This window comes from Emydura macquarii, unplaced genomic scaffold (genome assembly GCF_026122565.2).
Source record: "Emydura macquarii macquarii isolate MOO-44397 ecotype Brisbane River unplaced genomic scaffold, CSIRO-AGI_Emac_v2 contig_1790, whole genome shotgun sequence".
NCBI classification, from domain to species: Eukaryota; Metazoa; Chordata; order Testudines; family Chelidae; genus Emydura; species Emydura macquarii.
Genome location: NW_027131927.1, coordinates 21838233 through 21860756, shown reverse-complemented (window position 1 = coordinate 21860756; position 22524 = coordinate 21838233). Strand labels below are relative to the sequence as shown.

General features: G+C 44.1%; 1 protein-coding gene and 1 long non-coding RNA gene across 4 annotated transcripts in view; both read left to right on the top strand.

Annotated features, from left to right (window-relative positions):
- RASGEF1B (RasGEF domain family member 1B) overlaps window positions 1–2557 on the top strand; it is a 36017-nt gene extending 33460 nt beyond the window's left edge. For all 3 annotated transcript variants that reach the window (XM_067557096.1, XM_067557095.1, XM_067557094.1), the window contains one exon: window positions 1249–2557. In XM_067557096.1, the coding sequence (XP_067413197.1) occupies window positions 1249–1273 (25 nt within the window). In that variant the 3' untranslated portion in view covers window positions 1274–2557. The remainder of the gene's footprint in view (window positions 1–1248) is intronic.
- A 4228-nt stretch (window positions 2558–6785) lies between these two features.
- LOC137159195 (uncharacterized) lies at window positions 6786–16098 on the top strand. Its single transcript, XR_010921579.1, has 3 exons — window positions 6786–7013; window positions 7733–7819; window positions 15694–16098. It is a non-coding gene; the product is annotated as an uncharacterized lncRNA (long non-coding RNA).
- The last annotated feature ends 6426 nt before the right edge of the window (window positions 16099–22524 follow it).

Sequence of the window (22524 nt, the reverse complement as noted above, 5' to 3'; positions counted from 1 at the left end):
GACAGTTGAAAGCCGAATGACACATTATACGCTTCAACAGATGGACACTGTATCAACTTAAACCATCGCTCAGCTTCCAGATTTTCTGGAAGAATTAGTACAGCCACTTCTTATTTATCTTGCCTCAAAGGGAGCTCAGCTTAATTTTAAGTTCTGATACCTTGTGCAAATCAGTTTAGAAAAACCTCTCTGAAGTTTTAGAAAGCCTTTCTCACAGATACTGTGAGCTCAGTTTTTCAAATAGAGATGCCTGAGTTAGCATGCCCCATTCTGAACCTTGGCATTCAAACCTAGGGAGAGTTTTTGGGTAACTCCATGTGAAAATGGGCGTCCTAACTTTGGCATCCAGGTAGGAAAACAGAATTTGGAATGTGTCTTATACACAGTTATTCCTCTGCTACTGATAGAACAAATGTAGTATGTTCATTCCCTTTCATATCCTTATTTGTAGAGAGGGGGATGGACAGGCCTGTAGGATTGTGGCAGCTGCTTTAAACTTGGCGATAACCTTACTGTAATAATAGACAGAGCCAGCCTTAAGCATAAGCAACTGCTTGGCAGCCTCAGCAACTCATAGCTCACGTTAGTTCTTCTGGTGCTAGGAGCAGAGGGAAAAGCTCAAAAGGCCTGTTGGGTGTGTGTGGGAGGAGATTTTGGGTTTTTTTTTTTGTTTTGTTTTTTTTTTAAAGCTGCTTCTAGTCCTGTCACCCCACCACCAATGTTTTCCAGCAGGAAAAGCACACAGAACTCCATTTTCTCCAGCATGGCAGTACTTGCCTTCCTTGCTTGAGGTCCCACAGAGTATAAGACCATCCCTTATGTAAATACATTTACTGCTCTTGTCCACTCTGCAGTGTCCCAGTGGATATACTAGAGAGTGTTCTGCAGCTTTGGGTTCTTTTGTTTCTGATGTAAGCAGATGGTTGCTGTTTAGCTGGCTTCTGTTATGCACACTGTTTCTTCCCATGTGTGCATCATGGGAGACTTGACAGTTCAGTGTGACTGGTGCCAATGCATCTGTAGGGGAAAGCTCTGACTCTGCAAATGGATGGCTGTGGATGCACACCCAGTGCTGATTATACACAGAGACAAAACAACAGAGACTGGCCTTGAAAAGCTGCCAGAACATGTGATAAGAATGCAGAAAGCTGAGGTCAGCATATGGGAGGCAGTCTGAGCTTATCTGACGATATTTGCATCATTCTAATGAATGCCGTTGCTTACTTTTTTCCCCCTCTCTCCTCTTAGGTCAACACTTTTAGGCAGAGTTTAACATATGAGATGCCTGCTGCTGCTGTGTTATATGGACTAGGAAGGGCCATGGTTTGGTTTATTTTTGTGTTTACTGAATGGCATTTAAGTGATGGGAACTGTGCAGCCGATTGAGACATCATGTCAGCCGAGACAAAACAAGTTAACAAGAACAAACAGCCAACTTCTCAGATCTGACAGATCAGGTTAAATCACAACTCGCTTGGCTTGGCTATTGATTGAGGACAGAAATGACAGAATCTTTTGAAGATCTCATTTCTTTTATGAATCATTTCATAACACCTGGATGGAATTTTTCTCTGTTGTGTTGGAGCTTGCTGCTACTAAGACTTTCATGGTTTGGTACTGGATTATAGGACTTTCCATTCTTCCAGCTGAATCCCAAACCTGTATTAGAAGATCTTCCACTCCCAATATGCTGAATATAGCCAAGAGCTCAGCCTGAGTCGGCATTGCCAAGAAGGGATAGGACTGGACAAAAAAATCCACAAGAAACTGGCTGCTCTGCGGACCCCTTTTCCCCATTTTAATGATAGATATTTTGTTTTTCCATAAAGTTTTTGAGTTAGCTGCTGGTTGGCAAACTCGTCATTCTAAGTTATATTTAAAAAAAAAAGAGTAATAATAAAATCAGTGCTGTGGTAGGAAATTCAGCCACTAGAAAAATACAGTAACTATGTAGCTGGGCCTATCTTACATCTTCTAGTAAGGTGTTTGGTTTTTTCTTTCAACTATTTACCACCTTTTTCTAGACATTCTTGTATTTTTAATGTAGCCTTTTGTTACTCTAGCTTTCCATACTTGACTTATTCTTCCTGTATTATGTTGAGCAATCTGACTGTTTTTGTGTTCTTGAAATCTACTAGTGAAACCACTGCACAGGCTGCATTACAAATAATATAAAAAATCTGTTAGTCATTTTTTACAGTTGTTTTTTTGTAACAACTGGAGTGTGTAATCCAGTTTGGTTGAAATTGTGAGATGCCAAGAACAAAAGATTTCTCTTTGACAACAGCTGTGAACAAAAACAATCTCCTTTGTGTTTGCTTCATGGATCATCATTGTTATGACTCTGAAATAGCTTACTTTGTTACACATCTAATATGTCTGTTGTAGCTCCAAATTCTTAGCCACTGTATTTATCCTAGAAAAAATCCTGGTGAATAAAGAGAAACTGTAGATTTAGTCTGCCCTGGATGGAAGTCACATGCTAAACAAAGGGACATGTTCGTAAACACCACGCCACGGTTTAAAAAAAATAAAAACGTATTTATGTTGCACTGCATCTCTCTAGACTTTCAGATGTGTTTACGGTTTGCCCCTTCTAAACTACCACTGTAGGCCCTTATTTGGGACAACATTGAAGCAGTCCATCCTGATTCAGGCAAGTGGTGAAGCACGTGCATAGGGATAAGCACATATATAAGCACCTAGTTGTCCTGAATCGCCAACTGCTAAATGGTGCAAGGTGGTGGAAAGGACTAACTGGCCTATGTCAATGGGGCCAGCTATTAAAATTCAAGAAGCCGAGGTGGTGAAGGGAGGGATTTTTTCAGAGGGAGGTATTAGATCTTTCTTATTAGTTGCTCTGGGTTTTTTTTTTCCTTTTGTTCATTCCATCAAGCAGGGGCAGCCTCTGCTGAAATTAGCAAACATAGCTTCCAGCCATTGTCAGCTGATGTCTGGTCAGGGCTTCTAGAGAACCTTGGAATGCCCAAGGCATCTTATATTTGTAACTTTAGAATATTGTGAATGCTTTTACAGTCTTTTTATAAATACAATGACAGTGATGTGATCGTAAGATACTTGAAGTTTCTACAGTGAAACGCTTACCTGCAGACACCCACTCTTTTTTGGTTTTGATTGTAGGGAGCGGCAGAGATAGGAATGAGGGCCTATATTCTCCTCTCATGCATTGTGTACCATAGCTTGACTACAGGGCTGGCTTAGGCATGCATTTCTAATGTATGTAGTTGGAATGAAGCCTTTGTAAATAAAAGAAGAAAGAGCATTAAGCAATGTCAGCCTAGAGCGTGCGCTCTGTGTTGTATATGTGCAATGTTCCTATTGAGGAGAGGCAAATGCTGTTAACCAGGAGGCTGGGCCTCACTGCATGATGGCATGGCAGCAGGTGCAGCAGTGTGTGAGATTCCTATTTGAAAGTAGATGCAAATTCCACTGCTCCAGGCAAGCCAGAGGCCGCTTATTGTGGAAGTTAATGAACTTAGTTTTTGATGACAGAGATGTGAGTCTCCTCATTCTCTCTTTTCCTCCCATGTAGCTCTGGTGTTCCCATGTGAAAGGTGGAGGCTGCCCTGGATGCATTAGAAAGGGGAGGAGTGGGATGAATGCAAATCTTAAAAAATGGTAATAAGAGGAAGCAGTTGAGGAATTGGGCTCTAAATCCAGCCTGGGTTCTGTGGACACGTCAGCTTTCACAGGAGTTGCGCTCATGCACGACCCAGCTGAATTTGGCCCACTGGCCTTTTAACTTTACCAAATCCAACACAGTTGGATTGACTATAAGGTAGGGGAAGCCCTGACATGCTAAGTTCAGGCTAGCCCTATTCTTAAAATATCGAGCTCTTTAAAAGGGCCACTGACATCTGGTCAAGCATTGCACAATTGGCGAAATGCATATTGTGTGTGTGTGTACATGTACATACGTACTGGGGTGTGGCTGGAGGGGAAAGATGAAGATGGCGAACCTTCCTCTGGCAGTGGCCAACTCCTGCTACTTCAGAAATAGGTGGATTATCTTAATTTTATGGCGCTTGGGTAGTGGGGTAGGAGTTTCCAAGTCACCAGACAACTCCAGAGCCTGAAATGAAATGCTACACACATCTGAAAGATGAATAGTTCTCGCTGTAGCCACTGAATCCAGAGGAACTATGTTCATCAAAGACTGAACATCCCACCAGCTCAAAAGGACAGTGCTGAAAGGGAGTGAGAGCAGCACACAACTTCCAGTGAAATTACAAGGGTGATTTATCTGTAACCTGGGGGCTCCATTCTCCAGTATTGCCAGTAGTGACAAGATGATTGCCAAGGCCTTCAGGATCCGTAGACAGCAGTTTCTCTGAAAGGGAACATGTCACTTAGCTGATGGCGTGCTTGGTGACCAAAAAAAAAGTATAAAGATAAGTCCCTTGCCTTGGATACAGACTCATAGGATTGACGTGAATGTAGACATCGCCTCGTGTGTAATAAACTGTGAGAAGTATGTTTTATAGTTGCCATCTGCAATCAAGCCAGCCAGAGAAACTAAACCTTTGATCAGCAGGTGTGATAGTACCATGCACCACTGCTTCTCTTATAATGCCCTAGGCATCTAGTCTAGGCAATGATCAAACTTTGATTCCATGGAGAATTGAAAGATGCATCATTTAGGCACGAGTCAAAATGGTATCAGTCTTGCAAGAACATTTTTTATAGCACCCTTGACTATAGTATCTAAATACTCTCTAAATTAATTAGTTATGCAGGGTGCTGTTGCAAGTGTACTTCACTGAATGGGCAGCCTCTGCAAACACCTACCCAATCAGGCCCAACAGGTAGCCAAATGCCAAGCTCCCCTGGTGTGTGAATGGCTGTGGGGCTTCGATGGGAAACAGACAGCTGAGTGGCTCAAGGGAAGCGGTGGTGCACATACCCATCAGCAGAAACACAGGCACGTAGGGAACTTTTAGTTTGAAAAAGTAAGTGGTGAGTAAGGAGTTTTGTGGAGGACAATGGATCCAAAACTGGGGCTTTTGCCCCTGACCCCAAGACATAGGCAGCTCAGTCCCTCTGTAGATCTGAGCCTTAATGCCTGAACCTGCACCATGAAGTCACTGGAAGCTTTAACTCTGAGTTCAATGTGTGCAGGATGAAGCATTTAATGAAGTTACCTCCTTCTTTTATATTTGTGTGTGTGTATACACAAAGAAAAGACTATCCAAGGGAGAGGCCAGAGGGCTTCTTTGTATGGTTCCCCCCCCCCCCCTTTGGGTTATTTTCAAAATGGAATTCAACTGACGTGTAAGGAAACCCAGACAGCTGCTATCTATCTACCAGTCTTAGGTACTTATGTACTAGCCTATAGCATTCTCTCAGCACCTGACATGCTTTAATACAGCGATTCTCACAGCAGCCCTAAGCAGTGGGGAAGAATGCTGCTCTTCAGCTACCTGCTGCCACAGTGAAGCCAGTGGCTAGCAGCAGTTGTAAAACACAGATGTTCATGGTGAATGAAAAGAGCCATGCAACTGCCCAGCTGTGCAACAGGAGCAGAGCCCCACTCTCACTGTCCATAGTAAAAGGTCCATTGAGGTAGGCGGGAGCAGAGTTAGGCCAAGGCTGAGTGCTGTTGAAAAGCCCACTCTGAATTTCTAAGGCAAACCCAGGTGAAAATAACGCTCTGCCTTGGAAAGCGTCAGAGAACAACAACCAGCTTATTTGGCTTGTTTGGGCAAAGGTCGTTTTCAACTGCTAAGTGCTAGATGCCTTCTAAACACTCAGCCACAGCTGTTTATGGCATGAGCCTTCTCTCCAGCCCTTTACTCTCCCCTCCCTTTGCTGACTGAGTGGGAAACGAGCCAGAACTGGCTGAATCATATGGGAAAGGCAGTTCAAAGAAACACACCTTGCCCTCAACCAGACAGGTAGGGCCACGCCACACCTGCATGAACTGCTATTTCTAAAGCTTTTTCTAAATGCTCAGGGATGTTTTCAAAAGTGGGGGGAGGGAGGTTCACCATTCACCCCCTTAATACTTTGTCTTGTTGAATTTAACTGCATGATGAGTGTGTGTGAAATAGGCGAACAGGCACACCTGACCAAAGTCTGGTTCATTGGGCTTTATTTTGCTGGGGGAAGATGTCGGTTTCACAAGGAAACCCTGAAAAGATGCTAGTATATCTCCTTCACAGGAGTCAAAATCTGGATGGAAGGACCTCCCAGCTCCATTGATCGTTATATGTGGGGTAAAACAAGGCAGAAGGCAGCCCCCTGTATACAAAAATAAAGATGACTGCTGTTTGTTTCAATACTTACACTGAAACTGTTCTTCAGCGGGCATCTGCAGGATGTGGCAAATGTGAATTGAAGCTGGTAGCAGGTTTGTCTCTTCAGGCTAAATGAGAGTTTCTTTAGAACCTCTCTTCCCTGCAGTGTTCAAACAGCTCTGGCCAATTTGGGAGAAACTGGAGGCATAGAAGTTGAAGGAAGGGGGATGAGAAAAGGCAGTATGAACAACTGTGAGGGGAGAAGGACTATTATTCACTTCTTCACTTACTATGGTAGGAGTGGATGAAAGATCACAGCTAATATCCAAAGATATTTAGCAAAAAGTAATCAGCAACCACCAGGTGCCAACCATTTTTTGAAAATCTGGCCCCCAGTAGCTGCTGAGCACAGGCATAACTAGACCTCAGGTGTTAATCTCAAGGCTGAGTACTAACACATTGCAGCTGTGGAAGCCCTTAGGGTTTTTTTTTTTTTTTTTTTTTTTAAATTCCTGTGGAGCCCTGAACAAGGAGCAGGTGGGTTACATGAGACCTCCCCCTCTCTCAGGAGTAGGGAAGTGAAAGAGTTGTTGCCTGCTGAGGAAACTTGTTTTTCTGTAATTCTGTATTGATAACAGGCATTCTTGTCTGCTTCTTTGGTGTGAATGTAACCTTTTCTTCCCTCTGTTGGCTGCCTGCCTTTCTACCTCTTCCTGCTGTCTGTAAAGTGGATGGAGAACTGATTATGGTACTATGGTAAGGCTCTATTTTTTTAAATCTAGGGTAAGCGGGAGATGATGTTGGACTATGCTTGGGGGAGGACTCCTAAAACAAAAGGGCCCTTGTTAAATTAAGGGCTTAGAACAATGAGGAGAAACATTAGACTAGAATCAATGATCCTTTAGTGTTTAAAGTTTGAGAGTGGAAATCAGTGGGTATGGGTTTGCCCTCTATTGTGTTGCAGGCTTCCTGTGTGATTACAGGCAGGTCATTTAACTTGGCTGTTCCTTAGTTTCCCAGTTTGTAAAATGGGGTTAATATTTCTCTACTCCACAAAGCTATTATGAGACTGGGTGTCTGGAAAGCATTTTTGATCCTTGGAGAGAAGGGGTTTTACAAGTGCAAGTATATTAAGTTGTACTAGTAAAGTTTTGTTTTTTGTTTGCAAGTAAGGAGCTTGTTTGTGTCTGTTCTTGCATTTTTCTATAACAAATGTGTTCCATAGATCATGAGAGCAAGGAAGAGGGTAGAGCTCAGGAGAGACTGAGATGGAGCCTAGGGAAGGAATGATAGAAACATTCTGGGACCAGAAAGCTAAAATGACAAAGCACAAAGAAAAGGACAAGAGGGGAGGGGGACCATGCAGTGTGGGATAGTGCAAAAGGGCTAAACGTATCAGCCCCAGTATGAGGGGAAGGAACTTGCTGCTTTTCAAAGGGAGAAAAGAAAATAATTTTTTTTAAATCACTATAAAGAATGGAGGGAAGAGACTGTCAGGAAGATGACTTAGATCTGAAAGGAGCTATGATAAAGAAATAGAGAAAGGAAAGCAAGACTTGTAGGTAAGCAAATGTTTTACGCTCCTCCGTTTGATGGTACTTTCTTTGCACACAACTTGTATCTGCACACTTTGGGGCAAGGGATGGAAGGGCCTTTTTCTGCAGTTTATCAATAGACTCCAGAAATGTTGATGGACAGATCTAGCTATCTGGCATCTACTGATCAATAACTGGAGAAAAATGGAAAGGAACCTAAAATTCAACAAAAATCTCCAGCAGATGAAAGCTTAGCTGTTTTATTTGGAAAACTGTCCCTGGACTAAACTTACTTTAATGTTGATGGCCATGTTCTGAACCCAAGGAAGTAGATAGCAACTCAAAGATTCATCCTCTCACTCACATCTGTTGATTTAAAATTAGTCAGCTAAACTTGGAAGGGAAGGATTATTTCACTGCTCCACCCCAAAACACCAACGTCCCAATGTGAGGAATTTGGCACTGTCACTAGTGGCTCTATAGACACACTGCGAACTTCAGAATACTCACCTGAGGAAGAATGGCCCAGTGGTTAGGGCACTAATATAAGAGTTTGGAGATGTGCGTTCAAGACTCTGTTTCATCACAAACTTCCTGTTTGACCTGGGACAAATCATTTACTCTTTGTGCCTCAGTTCTCTATCTTTTAAATGTGGATAATAGCACTTCCTTGCCTCACAGGGGTGTAGTGAATACACGAAAGATACTGTGGTGCAGTCACCATGTAAGTACCTTAGATACACAAAACCCCTTTCCTGGGCACTACCCCTGCTTTATTATAAATGTTCATGGCCTCCATGTGAGGGAAATAGGACCATTTCCAGCACTTTGCCCCCAACGTTGCCCAAATGTTTTGGCAATTTCCCAAAAGTTGATACAATAATAATCAGTTTCCATACATACAATATGTAACTTTTATTTTATTGCATCTTTAAAACCATGTGTTTGTACCTAAGATATGATATGTTATGGTGGGGCAATCATATAAATAAAGATTAAAAAAAAATCCTCACCAACAATTGAATATAGTGGCAGGGAAGGAGAAGGAATAGTAATAACATCATTAGTGGTATCTCTAGCCTTAAAATAAAGATGTATGTAAGAGTAGATGGATCCAATTCAACACCCACCTCTAAGGTTACTTGAAAATTTCCTGTACAACCTCCTTTCTCTGAAAACATCCACTCAGCTTTTTTGACTGCAGCTGCATACTAACAGAATGTTGGGAATCATTAGCACAGGGATAGATAAGAAAATATTGTATTGCTTGTTTATAAATCCATGGTACACCCACATCTTGAATATGGTGTGCAGATTTGGTTGCCCCATCTCCAGAAAGATGTATTGGAACTGGAAAAGGTACTGAAAAGGGCAATGCAAATGATTAGAGGTATGGGAAAGCTTCCATGTGAGGAGAGATTAATAAGACTGGGACTTTTCAGCTTGGGAAAGAGATGACTAAGGGGGATATGATAGAGGTCTATAAAATCATGACTGGTGTGGCACAAGTAATAAAGGAAGTGTTAATTTACTCCTCATAACATACAAACTAGTGGTCACCAAATGAAATTAATAGGTAGCAGGTTTAAAATGAACAAAAGGAAGTATTTCTTCATATTATGCACAGGCAAACTCTGGAATTCCTTGCCAGAGGATGTTATGAAGGCCAAGACTATAACAGGGTTCAAAAAAGAACTAGATACGTTCATTGAGGATCGGTCCAGCTGCCCTAACTAAATTCCTGTATTTCTTCTGCAATTTAACTAGAGAGGGTGTTTTGCTTTTTTGTTGCACTTCCTCTCTGTTTTGTAGTATTATGGGATGTTAAATAGCTTCTGCATTCTACTGCCCCACCTCCGTCCCCCCTCCTGAGGTGACTGCATTTCATTGGTGGGTGTAGTGAGTGGGTGTGGCTTCCCTCTGCAACTGTCAGGCTGGGCTGAGCTTGGTGGGGTGGAGCCAGAGACTGCCTGTCCACCTGCCCAGAAGTGAGGGGGTGGGACATGAAGTATAAGAGGAAGGCCTAGGAGCTCAGTCCGTGGCAAGCTTACAGAGGGGAAGGACATCTCTTCTTGCCCTCCAGAGCTGCCCATGGCCTGGTACCTGGGTGAGCGAACTGGGGCCCGGGACCAGGTGCCAGTGAGGGAATGACCTGGGGCCCACAGGTTCCCCTGGAGCCGAGGACCTGCTGATCCAGATGGGCCAGGATCTGGAGGAGCTACTAGACGCGGACCCATGAGGAGAGGGACCTAAAAGGGCCGGACTTGGAGGAGTTGCCAGATGCCGATGACAGGGCGAGGGCCCTGATGGGACTGAACCTGGAGGAACTGCCCTACGTCGACTTCCCCGACGAGCTGCCTGACCTACCCTACCCTCCCCTCCCCCTCCCCCCCCCGATGCTGAGCCCCTCGATATCAATCTACCCCTGGGTGACTACCCTGACGAGGCTGACTGGGCCATGGCCCACTAGGAACCAGAGGGAAAGGAGGCAGGAAGTAACCCAGGGGAGGGGAAATGCAGTCTGGGGCCTATGGAACCAGGAAGCGAGTCAGTGGGTTGCAGTTGGGACCCCGTGGCACACCCTCCTGCCATGGATAGGGACCTGGGCTGGGATGCAGTGGCGTCGGGTGGGCCTGTGTCCCCCTCCCCCCCTTTCCCACACGGCACCGGGGGGCTCTGGACTATTTGCAGCCCTGCTGGGGGTCTCTGAACTGTTTGTGGCCCCTCCCGGGCCCAAAGACTGTGTCCCTGCCCCAGCGTGGGCCAATACCCACCGGAGCAGGGTAGTGAGTGGTTGTGGCCTCCCTCTGCAACTGACAGGGAGGGATGGACCTACCTACTACAGTGGGTTAAGTGATCACTATACCAAAAGCCTAAACTTGCTGGCTCTTCCCAGCTGGGAACTGGTAACAGAAACAGATGCATCACAGCCCATAGTTTGTAGAGCATTTTGGGATAAATGGGGCTGTATGCACTAGTGGAAAATATTGTATAGGTTTTCCATATTCAACAGCAATTTTCCCTATGGCAAGAAAGAGATAAGTTTCTCCCTGACTGGCCTTGATATTGGAGAAGCATTTCTGCAGTTTCCCAAGAAGCTTACATGACGTTTCTTGTCACAATTGTTCCTTGATGTTTCCTGTGCTACGCAAATTTGTAAGACATTTGTGTCTTGAAATCATGTGTCTGTGTGCAGGAGAAACAACATAGCATAATTACTAAGCTACAGCAAAGAAAGAAAACAAGCTTTGCAATTGAACAATTACCCATCACAATTTAAAAGAGAGGAAGGAGAAGATCTGGTGGTAATGCCATCAAGTTGTATCAACTGTATTGCTGTTTTTATTTCCATATTTATGGTACCGTTGTTCTTCTTTGACTGATTCAGCAGATAAGAATTGTTTTGTTGTCACAAGTGTTCCCAGGGACTTGTAAATCAGGCTATATAAATATTATTTGCTGCAGAACTAGGAGAGAGAGTCTGTGAAGTACAGCAAAAGCAAGGGGTCATTGGAGCCACTTGGTGGTTGTGAGTTGGAAAAGGAGAACATTTCAGCTAAGAAGACTCTTTAAAGATTCAGATCTTTCTCGTATTTGAAGCCAAACGCTACTAAAACAGCACCCTCTGCCAAGCTAAATATAAGAGTACTGCATTAAAACTGAACACCGGAAGAAGTAGCTATTAAGTTATCCATGCTATTGGCTTTCTGGGAGACCTGAAGAGTTTAAAAAATAAAACATGTTGAATTTCACTCAGCCACAACACACATTTGATGGCATTTTGAGGTCAAGTATGAATTTTGTTATAGGTTATTCTTAACTATTTGGTACAGGGTACTGTAGGATGAATTGGACAGATTTTATTTTTAGTTTGTTTCCTTTATATAATTGCAAAATACTTTGCAGTGTTAAAGCACCTTCAAGCATTCTACAAATGTGAGAGGACTATTATTATTCCCTGATTAGTAAATCATCCCAGAATTACAACAGATTACACCAAAGAAGTTCAGGAGCAAGTTACAAACTCTGGTTTGAGATAGCCGTTAGCATGAATGAGAAATAAATGTCAAGCAACTATAGTTTTACACTCCACATGTGACGAGATGCTGCCCTGTATAGTGTGAATTTCACAAACTTCATGCTGGAAAATGATCTCTTCTATTACTCCTCAACAACAGATCCTATATAGAGTAATGATTGTGAGAGAGAGAGTCATCTATGGTTAAAGTAGGGGACCAGGCATCAGGTCTCCTGGGTTCTTTACCTTCTTCAAGGGGTAATGACTTCATAAAAGTTTCTAGAGATCTTGATGAACTGTGGAAGATGAGATCAAGTGCAATGTAGTATCCTACATACTCTGTAGCTGTAACTGCAACGATTCTTCCCTATGCGCTACCTACCCTCGAATAGTCCTATCTCCAAAGACCCAAGGAAGTCAGTCTTCATCCAAACGCCAGCTTGGCTCTTTCAGATGAGAGCTGTTCCTTTCTTTCACCATCCACACCTTTAGTCAAATTTAATTACATGTGCCATCTCTTGGGCTCTCACTCACTAGCTTTCCCAGTTTATAATTTTTCTCATGGAACTGATGAGGAGAATATTAGTGTATGCAGACAAATGATGCCCTCTTGTGATGAAAATGAGAAATGAATAAAAAGATGGAGGAAGGAGGGGGAAAAGCAGTAGTAATGAAGGCTCATAGTTACACAGGTCATAAAGGAGAACATAGGGGGACTTTTAACAGGCATATACACCAGCCAGCAATTCTTATTTACACAGAGAGCACACGCTGACTTTCTTCTACAGCCCACTTTGCAGTAGATTTAGACAGTAAGAGGGGACCACTAGGAGAGCTAGTGGGACTTTGGCTATGCGTAGACTAGGAAAATGGCTTGTTGTACAACACAACATAATTTCACAGGGCTTTGTGCCTGGCGTTGACAGGACAAGTCATGGTTAACTACCGGCTCCCTGCTAGACAGGATTTAGCCTAGGGTGCTGGGCTTGTGAGGCTGCAGGCTCCAGGTGCTGTTTTTTGTTGTTAGTGAAAAAAGTTGTTAAAATTAAAGTTTCTATAAACTGAGGGGACATGAATGTTTTTGTTTGTTTGCATATGGAGTGAATAAGTACAGATCCTTGCATGCAAATGTATCATAAGACAGGGATAAATCATGCATGCAAATTGTGCATCAACGTTGTGAAATGGGCTACAAATGCAATACAAAATAAGGTATTCAAAAGTTTAACAAATGGAGTTGTGATACGACCCGTGCCCAGGGTAGCCAACTGATAATGCCAAGGTCAGGGCAGGCTGCAAAAGGAGAGCAGATTCTCCCCACGCTGGTGGGTGACACTGAAGCCCGGCTTCCCAACCAGCCACGAACTGCTTCTGATTACCCCACACTGGATATCAAGAAGCCAGTCCACAAATGCCCACAGCCCCCTTTACTGCATTTCAGCTCCAGGCTCCCAAATCAGCGCCAGGTCCAGCAAAGAGACCAGTTACTTAAACTCTCTGCTCTTTGCTAAAAAGGTTCCCTCTGACCCCAAAGGGTCAGCCACAGCACCAGACCAATATAAGTTTGGATCTTACCTAAAATATCACGCTATAAGCCAATCCTTTAGTATCTAAACTAAAGGTTTATTGCAAAAGAAAGAAATAAACCACGAGAGAAATGTTAAAAGGTTAAAGTAAATCACAGATATACAAATGATTAAAAGTCCATATACTTCAGGTTTCTGAAAGAGATGTGGAGTTGCAGGCTTGTATAGTTCCCTCTGGTTCACATCCAGTACCTGGATGGGTCTAAGTCCTTCAGTTCAGTTGCAAGATGAATAGATCCAGAGGTAGGTGTGTGTCTGCAGCTGGACAGGATCATAGACAAAGATGGATCCTGTGGTTTGATCTTATAAACCCCCTCCCCCGGCCATGCAGCCTGTGGGCAGTCACAAGACCCAAAATGGAGTCCAGAGTCACATGGGCCAATCCTGGTGACTCTTCAGGTGTGCCCGGGGTCCAGTCACGTAAGCAGGTTCTGATGACTCATTGGTGATGCTGGCTTCTCCCTCAGGGCCCCTTGCCCCTGGGAATGCCTTAATGGGCCATCAAGCTAGCCATTGTTCTGCAGCCTTCCTCTCTGGGGTGTTGCCCAGGCAGAACAATTTGAAATACAGATATCTCAAATACATCTAGAACTTCCATTTCAAATATCACACATGAACATAAGTATTATTATCTTACTTAGCACATTATAACCTTCCTAACAGTACCTGACATGGCATATCCTGCATGGATTATTATGATTCTGCCATACTGATGTCACCCAATATACTAAATGCCCCCCCACTCAAGCCAGCCCGCATGACAGGAGTGCCGAACATGGGGTGCCATTTGGTCAAAGGCTGGCCGTGGCTGTAGATGTGCCCTGAGGGTGTTAACTATTATATAAAGGAAGTGGCACTTGGCTGACAGCAAAAAAGCCTGCTGACTAGCACCAAACATGTCAGGACAATTTAAGGCGCTCTCTCTCTCTCTCTCTCTCTCTCTCAAATGTTTGCAGTTGTATTCAGTTGCTTTTTTTGGTAACTATTTGGGAAGTATTAACAGGTTTACAAATCCAGAAACACAACAATAATCATTACAACAGTGAGCTTCTTGTTTAAAGAGAGACTATCCAGGAATATTGTTCTCAGAGCTCTCTATTTCAGAGAGTGTTAGTACATTACTGGGTGAAAATCATTCCAGTACCCTTGACGTGTCATTTTCAGTGACTTTTCTTAAAATGAATGAAATCTCTGGTCTGTAAAATGTGTAATGAGGCATGTCTCTCAAATGTCAATATTTAAAACATGCAGCGGTGCTTTTTTGCATGCGAATGTACTTTGTCTGAGTAATGAATAAATAGCCAAATAGCTAAGCACTTATTAACCCTCTGTCTATTTTGCAGGGCATGAAATTGGTGCACTAATTTTTCTCTAACAACCTCCCAGTGCATGTGTGCTTGAAGCATTCCTCTACAGCTGGATTATTTTTTTCTTTATCCAATGAAAAGCTATACATAGCCTAGTTCAGCTGCTTATTTATATGCACATAAAGTCTGCTAATGGGGGAGTAGGAGTGGCCCCATTTTTCCTTGGAATTACCATTATTACTTTACGTTACAGGCTTTGCTGCCTGTATGATCTGTAGCGTGGACTATGTATTCCCAGCAGCCTGTGGAGGACAGCTTTCCTAGTTTAACAGGACACAGTGTGACTGATCAGGTTTTGGCTCTGCAAAACAGGCAGCCTTGACACCCTGTACATGTAATGATGATGCTACTGTTCTGCTTATGTCTCCGTGTGCAGAACCTACACAGTAGGGGACATTAACTAAAGCTGCTAGTGATGCAAGCTGCAATGCTTTGCTCGGCATCAGCACTGGTGGTGTGTGCGAACACACTGGTGAAGTTTCCTTTCTGAGGGGAAGAGGTAGCAGTGATACCAGGAGACTGCTGCTGATAGAACTTTGTTTTGGGCCATTAAAACTCAATCCTGCAAGCCTGACTCATGAATTCTTATTCATGCAAGCAGTCTCATTGACTTCAGTGGCATTTCTCACTTGAGGAAAGCTTCGAGCCCTTACTTTACCTTGCATAAAGATTTGACCATATACCATCTCTTGTATGCAGAGCCCATGCATCAGTCACTGGTGCTTCAGTTAATACCAATTCATAAAGTGGTGGGGTGGGTATTTTTACATGAGACTTAGATCTCACCACTTAAAGGAAAAAGACGAGTCGGGTGACCAGATGTCCCGATTTTATAGGAACAGTCCCGATATTCTGGGTTTTTTCTTATGGAGGCACCTATTACCTCCCACCCCATCCTGATTTTTCACACTTGCTATCTGATCACCCTAGAGGCAAGGAAGAGGAACCCTGAAGAGGCATTTTTGGGCGTGGTGACTTCCAGTGACCCCTCTTACCTTGAAAGAAAGAGCACAAGGTCTGTCAGAAGATTGTTAGTGAAATAAAGACTCCAGCGCTCTAGATTTCATAACTTTTTTTGAAGACCAGCCCCTGAAATTTTGAACTCACCCCATTGTTTTATGATAATGACATCCAGAGACAGCTGGTGCTGAGCCTACTGCTTTATAGCCCACAGAGGGGGATTCAGGGCAGCAGGAAGTCTTAGCTTGTTTTAAATAAACAGCAACTTAGATTGTAAGCTTGTGGGGGCAGGGACTGCTCTGTATTTGTACAGTGCCTCACGCAATGGGGTCTTTGTGTACACCTGGAGCTCCTAATGCTATGTCAGTTCTCCCTCTTTCAAGTTTCTTTTGTATATGCTAAAGCCAGACATCTGAGAGGCAAGTGGATCCAGGGGTTAGCACTTGGTAGGTCAACACTCTAGTGTTCAAATTCCTGCTGTTTCTTGGGCAAGACCTGGGTTCAATTCCCTGCTCTGCCACCAACTTCCCATTTGACCTTGCAACTCCCTTAGCATAGGCACCGATTCTATAGGTGCTCAGGGGCCCAAGCACCCACAGGCAAAAATAGGGGGTGCTCAGCAGACCCACCAGGGCATAACTGATAGGCTGTGAAGAGCTGCTCCCCGCCCATCTGAAAAAAATAGTGGGTGCTCAGGAGCAGAGGTGGGCACAGGACCAGCTGCTTCTGGCTGGGCGGGGCCACTGCATGCTGCTCTGTGCAGCGCGTACAACTCTCCACCTCTCCCCTTTGGGGAGGCTAGCCCCACGTCCTGCCCCTTGCGCCTGAGGCCCCGTCCCCCACTCTCGTGGGTCAGCTAAGCCCAGCCAGAACACAGGCCAGCCCCAGCGCTTCCATTCCTTATTGTCTGCCTCAGTTCCCCACCTGTAAAATGGCAGTAAATCATTGCATCCCCACTGGAGGTGCTGCACTTCCTGAGAGGAGCAGGGCAAAAGTGGCTCTAAACCCCCATTGTGCATCTGGCTTCTGCAAGCACCAGGGACAAATTTGGCCACTGGCATAAGCTGTGCTGCTCCGTTTTATGATTGGTTTCTCCACGGCTGCCAATGGGCTGCTCTGCAGCCCGGATCCCTGTAGCGCTGCTCTGGTACATCTCTTCCAATATCAGGGGAGGGAGGGGAGCAGAGGGCCATGTCTTGTGCAGCTCCTGCACTAGGAGAAATTCTTCCCTGAGCTGTTGCAGGCAGGAACCAAAATCTGGTCCTCTCTTTTCCTCCTTCTGCCGCACTCAGAGAAACTCAGGGTTTGCCACAGCAGCTCAGACCAGTGACTCATCTACAATGACAGTAACTGGCTCTCGATGCTGCAGAGGAAGGTGTATGCTGGAACCTACCGTGCTGAAGCATGTGACTTCTCCTGTGTGTGTTAAAATCAGCCAGCTGTGAGAACTAACAGGTGAGTCCTTAAAATGTAGCTTTGCATCAGCATTCATGCTAGCAGGCCTCAATTGGCCTCGCGTTCACAGAAGGCCAACACCCAAGGGACATGAGCAGAACCAAAGCTCATTCCCTTTAACTCTAAGCAAATGCTCAGGGAAATTGTTCTCCTGCTGCGGCATTCACCCAGCTCTAAGGACAAGATGCTTTTCTGCAAATAATAATGAATAATTTTATTATTTTGAGGAGGGCGAAGAGCAGGGGATTGGCTTGAGCCTGAGGAAGCAGCAGTGGAGTTAACAAAAGGAGATGCTATTTCACTGAATTCCTCTGGGGCAGCACCCTAAGGAGGAAACCGTAAACTCCCCAGAGCTGCTCCTCTGCAGATGCGCATGTTGTATGCAGTGACGCGGGTAACCGTAGACCCCCCCTTGCCAATCAGCCATGGTCTGGTTAAGAAGCACTGGTCAGGAATTGCCTGCTTTCCCAAACAACAGACAAATCCAGTTCTCCTCCTGCTTGTTTTTCAGCCTACAGGGCAGCTGGCTGTTGAAAATCTTCCAGCTAGACACATTTCATGTGACTGGAAGGCAGATCTGTAATTTTAAAACACTTTGACCATAAATAGTATGCTGGGAATTGCCTGCCTTGAAAGCTCTCCCCATCTCATTGTGTCACATTGGATTACTGCATGGTACTTCACATTAGCATAGGACATGGTCTACTGCCGCGGTGTCTGACGTGTTTCAAATGTGCGTATGGTGGAGGGGAGGGCAGGGCAGGGGGAATGAATAGACGAAGGATTCGTAGTGGGCTACAGAGCCTTTTGCCTCTTATTGATCCAAACCTGGCCTAGGTCAGCAATGTCCGAAAGTCACTGCTATGGGAAGGCTGGTCTGTCAGAAGTGAATCTTAATGGCTGTCATCTAGCTCTTACTGTCCCCCCCACCACAACCTTGTTACCAGTCTCAGTCCTCTAGGTCATAGGACCATTGTCGATGGTCCAATATCTTTGCTGAGGTGTATTATAGCAGGGGGATGGGTGCAGAACCTGAAGAGGGAAAAAGGTCCATCTCTGGTTGAAGGGGGCGGGGAAGAGATTAGCCCCTGTTGTATCATGTTACTTTCCTTAAGTTAGAATAAAATCACATGGCCAGGCCCACCTGACTGGGGTATCGCTTGGAAGCTTAGAGGAAGAACCTTTTTTCTCTAGAGGCAGGTTATCCCATAACTGCTGTTGCAGGGTTACTTCAGAGGAAGATGCAAGAATCTGCCGTGGGGTACAGGCTGCTAGGCTAGATGCACCACTGGTCAGCCCCACTATGGCAATTCCTATAAGTAGTGCTGGAGTGTCACAAGGCAAAGCTGAGGGTTATTAATGTCCTAGCCCTGAAATACTAAACCTGAGGCTCTTGAGTCACATGCGACTCTGCCTCACCCTGTGTGTGGCTCTCGTGGACAGTCTGAGTGAGGCATTGCCTGAAATCCAGACATTAATACAATGGCTGCCTGGAGGGAAGGGGGAGGACTTGGCTGTTTAGAACAGAGCAACGTGGGCCCATGTAGCAGAAGAGGCTGTGTTGTCTCCGGCCCTGAGTTCACAGCCTCTAATTGCAATAATGCCATGAGAAGAAAGACAGCAGTGAAATCAGAACAGCCTGTCTTCCCATCGAACTAGGTACAAGTCCTTCCTGCGACTGCTCTGAGTTACACAGGTTACGTGGAGGTCCTTTATTGGCAGGATAGTGAGGGTCACTTGTTCAAAGCCCGCTGCTCTTGGATGCATCTCTGCAGTAGAGATTGGGGTAGCAGATTTTTTCCCAGGGACTAGATTTGGTGAGAAGGGCATTGTTGGCCCTGAACCCCGAAGGGCCAGTACACGCACTATACAGCCTGACTCGGATTTCTCTGACACCGGTGTCAGTCGGGAGTAACTCCGTCAAAGCAAATAGTTATACTGGTATCAGATCCCCACTGTCCCATACAAAGCTGAGAGGCTTATAAAGACAGATGGGTTAAATCTATACTTGTGCTGGTAGCAAGCTAAATTACCTGACCCTTCAGGTTTGTGTGCGTTCTGGCTCAGATTATAACCTTTTATTTAGCTGTTCTGATGAATGTAACCATCGTTAATTACCAGAATTTCTTTCCTGGGGTAAGCAGAGCTCTGCAAAGCTGGAATATATTTTTGTGACTGTTTGGGAGCCTATTAGAGGACAACATGCTGCCTCAGCTCCTATTCGTTGACTGCCCTACCTTTAGCCCATCACTCGTGAATCGCTTATTAATAAATAATTGCAAAAAGGTTATTGCTGCAGTGCTGAATCCACTGAGTGGCTGAAGATTGTTTGGCTTTATAGCAATGGGGTGTGTATCCTGATTTAACAATAGCACAAAGACAAATGACACATCAGAAGACCTTACGCTGGGTCTTCACTGAAGATGTTAAATTAGAGCAAGCAGTTTTGAAAAGCAATACAGTAGAAGGAGAGAGTGATGCTATGGTGTGAATTGCAATGATGGTTTTAGGGAGACTATCTGGTGCAAGGGATCCACTGTCTATACACAGATATGTTTATTTGTTACCAGGTGAGTGTCTTTCTCTCTATATACACACACACTATATATAGGCCTGTGTGTAGGCATATCATAGATTGTTTTAAAATTATACATAGCATTATAAATCATGAGAACTGCTCCTGCTCTACATACACCTGCTGTGAGTTAATAGGCGATGACAAGGGCATGCCATTCCATGTTTGAAACACTTTCATGCACTGAGTAGACAGGACCTGCGTAGCCATTGGGCTGAACATGTGCACAGGAAGCCAACTGTCAGGGAGATATAAGAGTTGGCCATGTGGGGACGGGGCAAGCAAAGGTAAAAGCAGAAAACGTAACTAACAGAGCTCTGTAAGGCTATATTGACAGAAGGGGAAATCCCTATTTGTTGGCTGGAGATGTTAGCTTCTGCTACTTCAGTAACCGTCACGTCACTTTAATTTCCAGTTGTGTGTGAAGGAGCAGCTGGTGTATCTCCAAGTTCTGCATTACCCTGGAGTTGCGGCTGTGCTGCCTCTGAAACAAGGGAATCATCCTGACAACTATGCTCTGGCTTGGTCAAACAGATTTGCAGCGGGTCACCTAAGCTCAGGTACAGGGATTCTCCATTACCTTCCAGTTCATTGGTGTCCTCACTCTCTGTGCGATCCATTTACTCCCATCTGGTCAGAACATGATTCCTTTTTGTTTTCCTTCTGCTGCTAGCCCCAGCTGTTTCACTGCTTTATGCTGAGTGCTCATTTTGAGTGGGTAAAAGATCTGAAAGTATCTCCCTATTCCCCTGCCATTATTCCTTCTGCAGATTCTTAATAAGTGACTACCTCCCAAATCTCCTGTAAGATGAATAACCGTTGTGGATCTTCCAAATTTGTTGTGCCCTGAATGGAAGTGAAGCATAGGGAGGAATATACATACTCCAAATATTTGCTTGAGAAGCTGGACAGAATTTTATTGCAATAAGACTTGAAAGTGTCATAGAAACTTCTGGTACAGCTTTTCCAGAGCAGGCGTGCGCTTGTTATAAAAAGCTCTGATCTGCTTTGAACCTTTGAATGGAGCTTCTCTGGATATCCAATAGTCCTATTCCTACAGCCTCATTAACCCCAATGTCTCGCTCCCTCTACTGGTGTAAAAGTTAGAGGGTAGAACAAGTTTTGAAAATTTAGGCAGAGTCCTGAATTGGAACTCGGGATCCCAATATGATACCACCCCCCTCTCATCTTCCTACCTCCCAACCTTTGGGGAAGTTTGAATCCGAGTCTGAATCCAGTCTTTTTAGTTTGACTCCATTCCTAGATAAAATAAGAGCAACCTAGAACCACAACCTAAGACTGAAACTGAATTTTTCTTGGGGATATTCGAAAAAGTTCAGTAAACCCAAAAACATATTCATTGTACTTCCTCGTCCCAAAGAGCCAAAATGTCACAAGAACAACTTTTCTGGTGGTGTTTATGGCATGACCAGACACAGGAAGCACTTGTAGTGCACTGAAGGGCTTTTGTGAGACCTGTCCTATTATGCAGACCCAGCAGCTTCTGATGGTGAATATAAAGATTCAGATTAGGATCTGAATTTCTGAGGCCTGAGCTGAATCTCGGAACTGTTTTAAGTTCACCCATTGCTGGCAGAGACAGCCGTGTTTTTGGTTAGCTTTGCACATGTTAATTCTGAAGAGCCCTATAATATAGTCATCTCTTGATTTGATTTTTCTCATAGTGTGTTCACATGACATCATGGTTCAGCAGAGAATGGTTTATTTCTCCTTCTAACAGCTGTGGCGTTTAACTGTAAATCTGTGAGTTTGGAGTCTTTGGCCAGCTTTTTTCACGTTATAGGCACTCAAGCACTTTTGGCCTTTGGTCAAGATTAGATTGGTTAAAATATGGCCATATTTACATACTTCTGCATGTAATGCTGTCACGTATTGGGAATGGACAGAACTGGCAAAATGTTGATTCATTACAGAGCCCAACATCGGACACACACACAATGTCTTGTTTTAGCTTTTGTAAAATTTCATGACTGGTTGATCATTATTAGAGGTAGTTTCTAGTCTTTTTTTAAAAAAAGGATGAAATGCCCTTGGAAAAATGGCATTTTCCCACATGTTTGGGGAAAATGTGGCTAGCTACAACACTTTATTCTAATGTGCCTGTGACCATTGATAATACACACTGATTATGTCTGTAAAATGCTCCTGACCTCTATTAATTATGAAATAGCCATTTATAATTGGAATTTTAATACAATTTCTTTACAATGTGTAGCAGATTTGTGAAATCAATTAAAGAAAACCTTGCAACGTGTTTTTAAAGGGGCAGTGATTCCTGACTCCGCCAATGACTTGCTAATTGACCTTTGGTAAATCACTTAGGATCCCATCCTGCAAAAACTTATCCACATGCTTATCTTTATGCACTGTGCTTATGTCTGTTAACTTCAGTGGGACTGCTAACAGTGCATAAAGTTAAGCATGTCCATGAGTTATTGCAGGATCAAAGCGTGTGCGCTTCTGCCTCGGTTTACCCATCTGTAAAAAAGTGGAGAGGCAATAATACTTTTCTCATGGGATGGTGGTGAGATTTATGTAACTAATTGTAAAGCACACTGAGATTCTCATATTACATGCACTCAAGGTACAAATTAATATAAATAATAATCTTCCTGGCAAATTTCATTCCCTAAATAAATGAGCGTTGAAAAGTCCAAGATATTTAATTCCCAACGGTTTTCATGGTAGGAGCCTTGAATGCTTCCTCTTCCCCCCTCAATCCCCACCGCCCTTTACTATGTAATATTTTT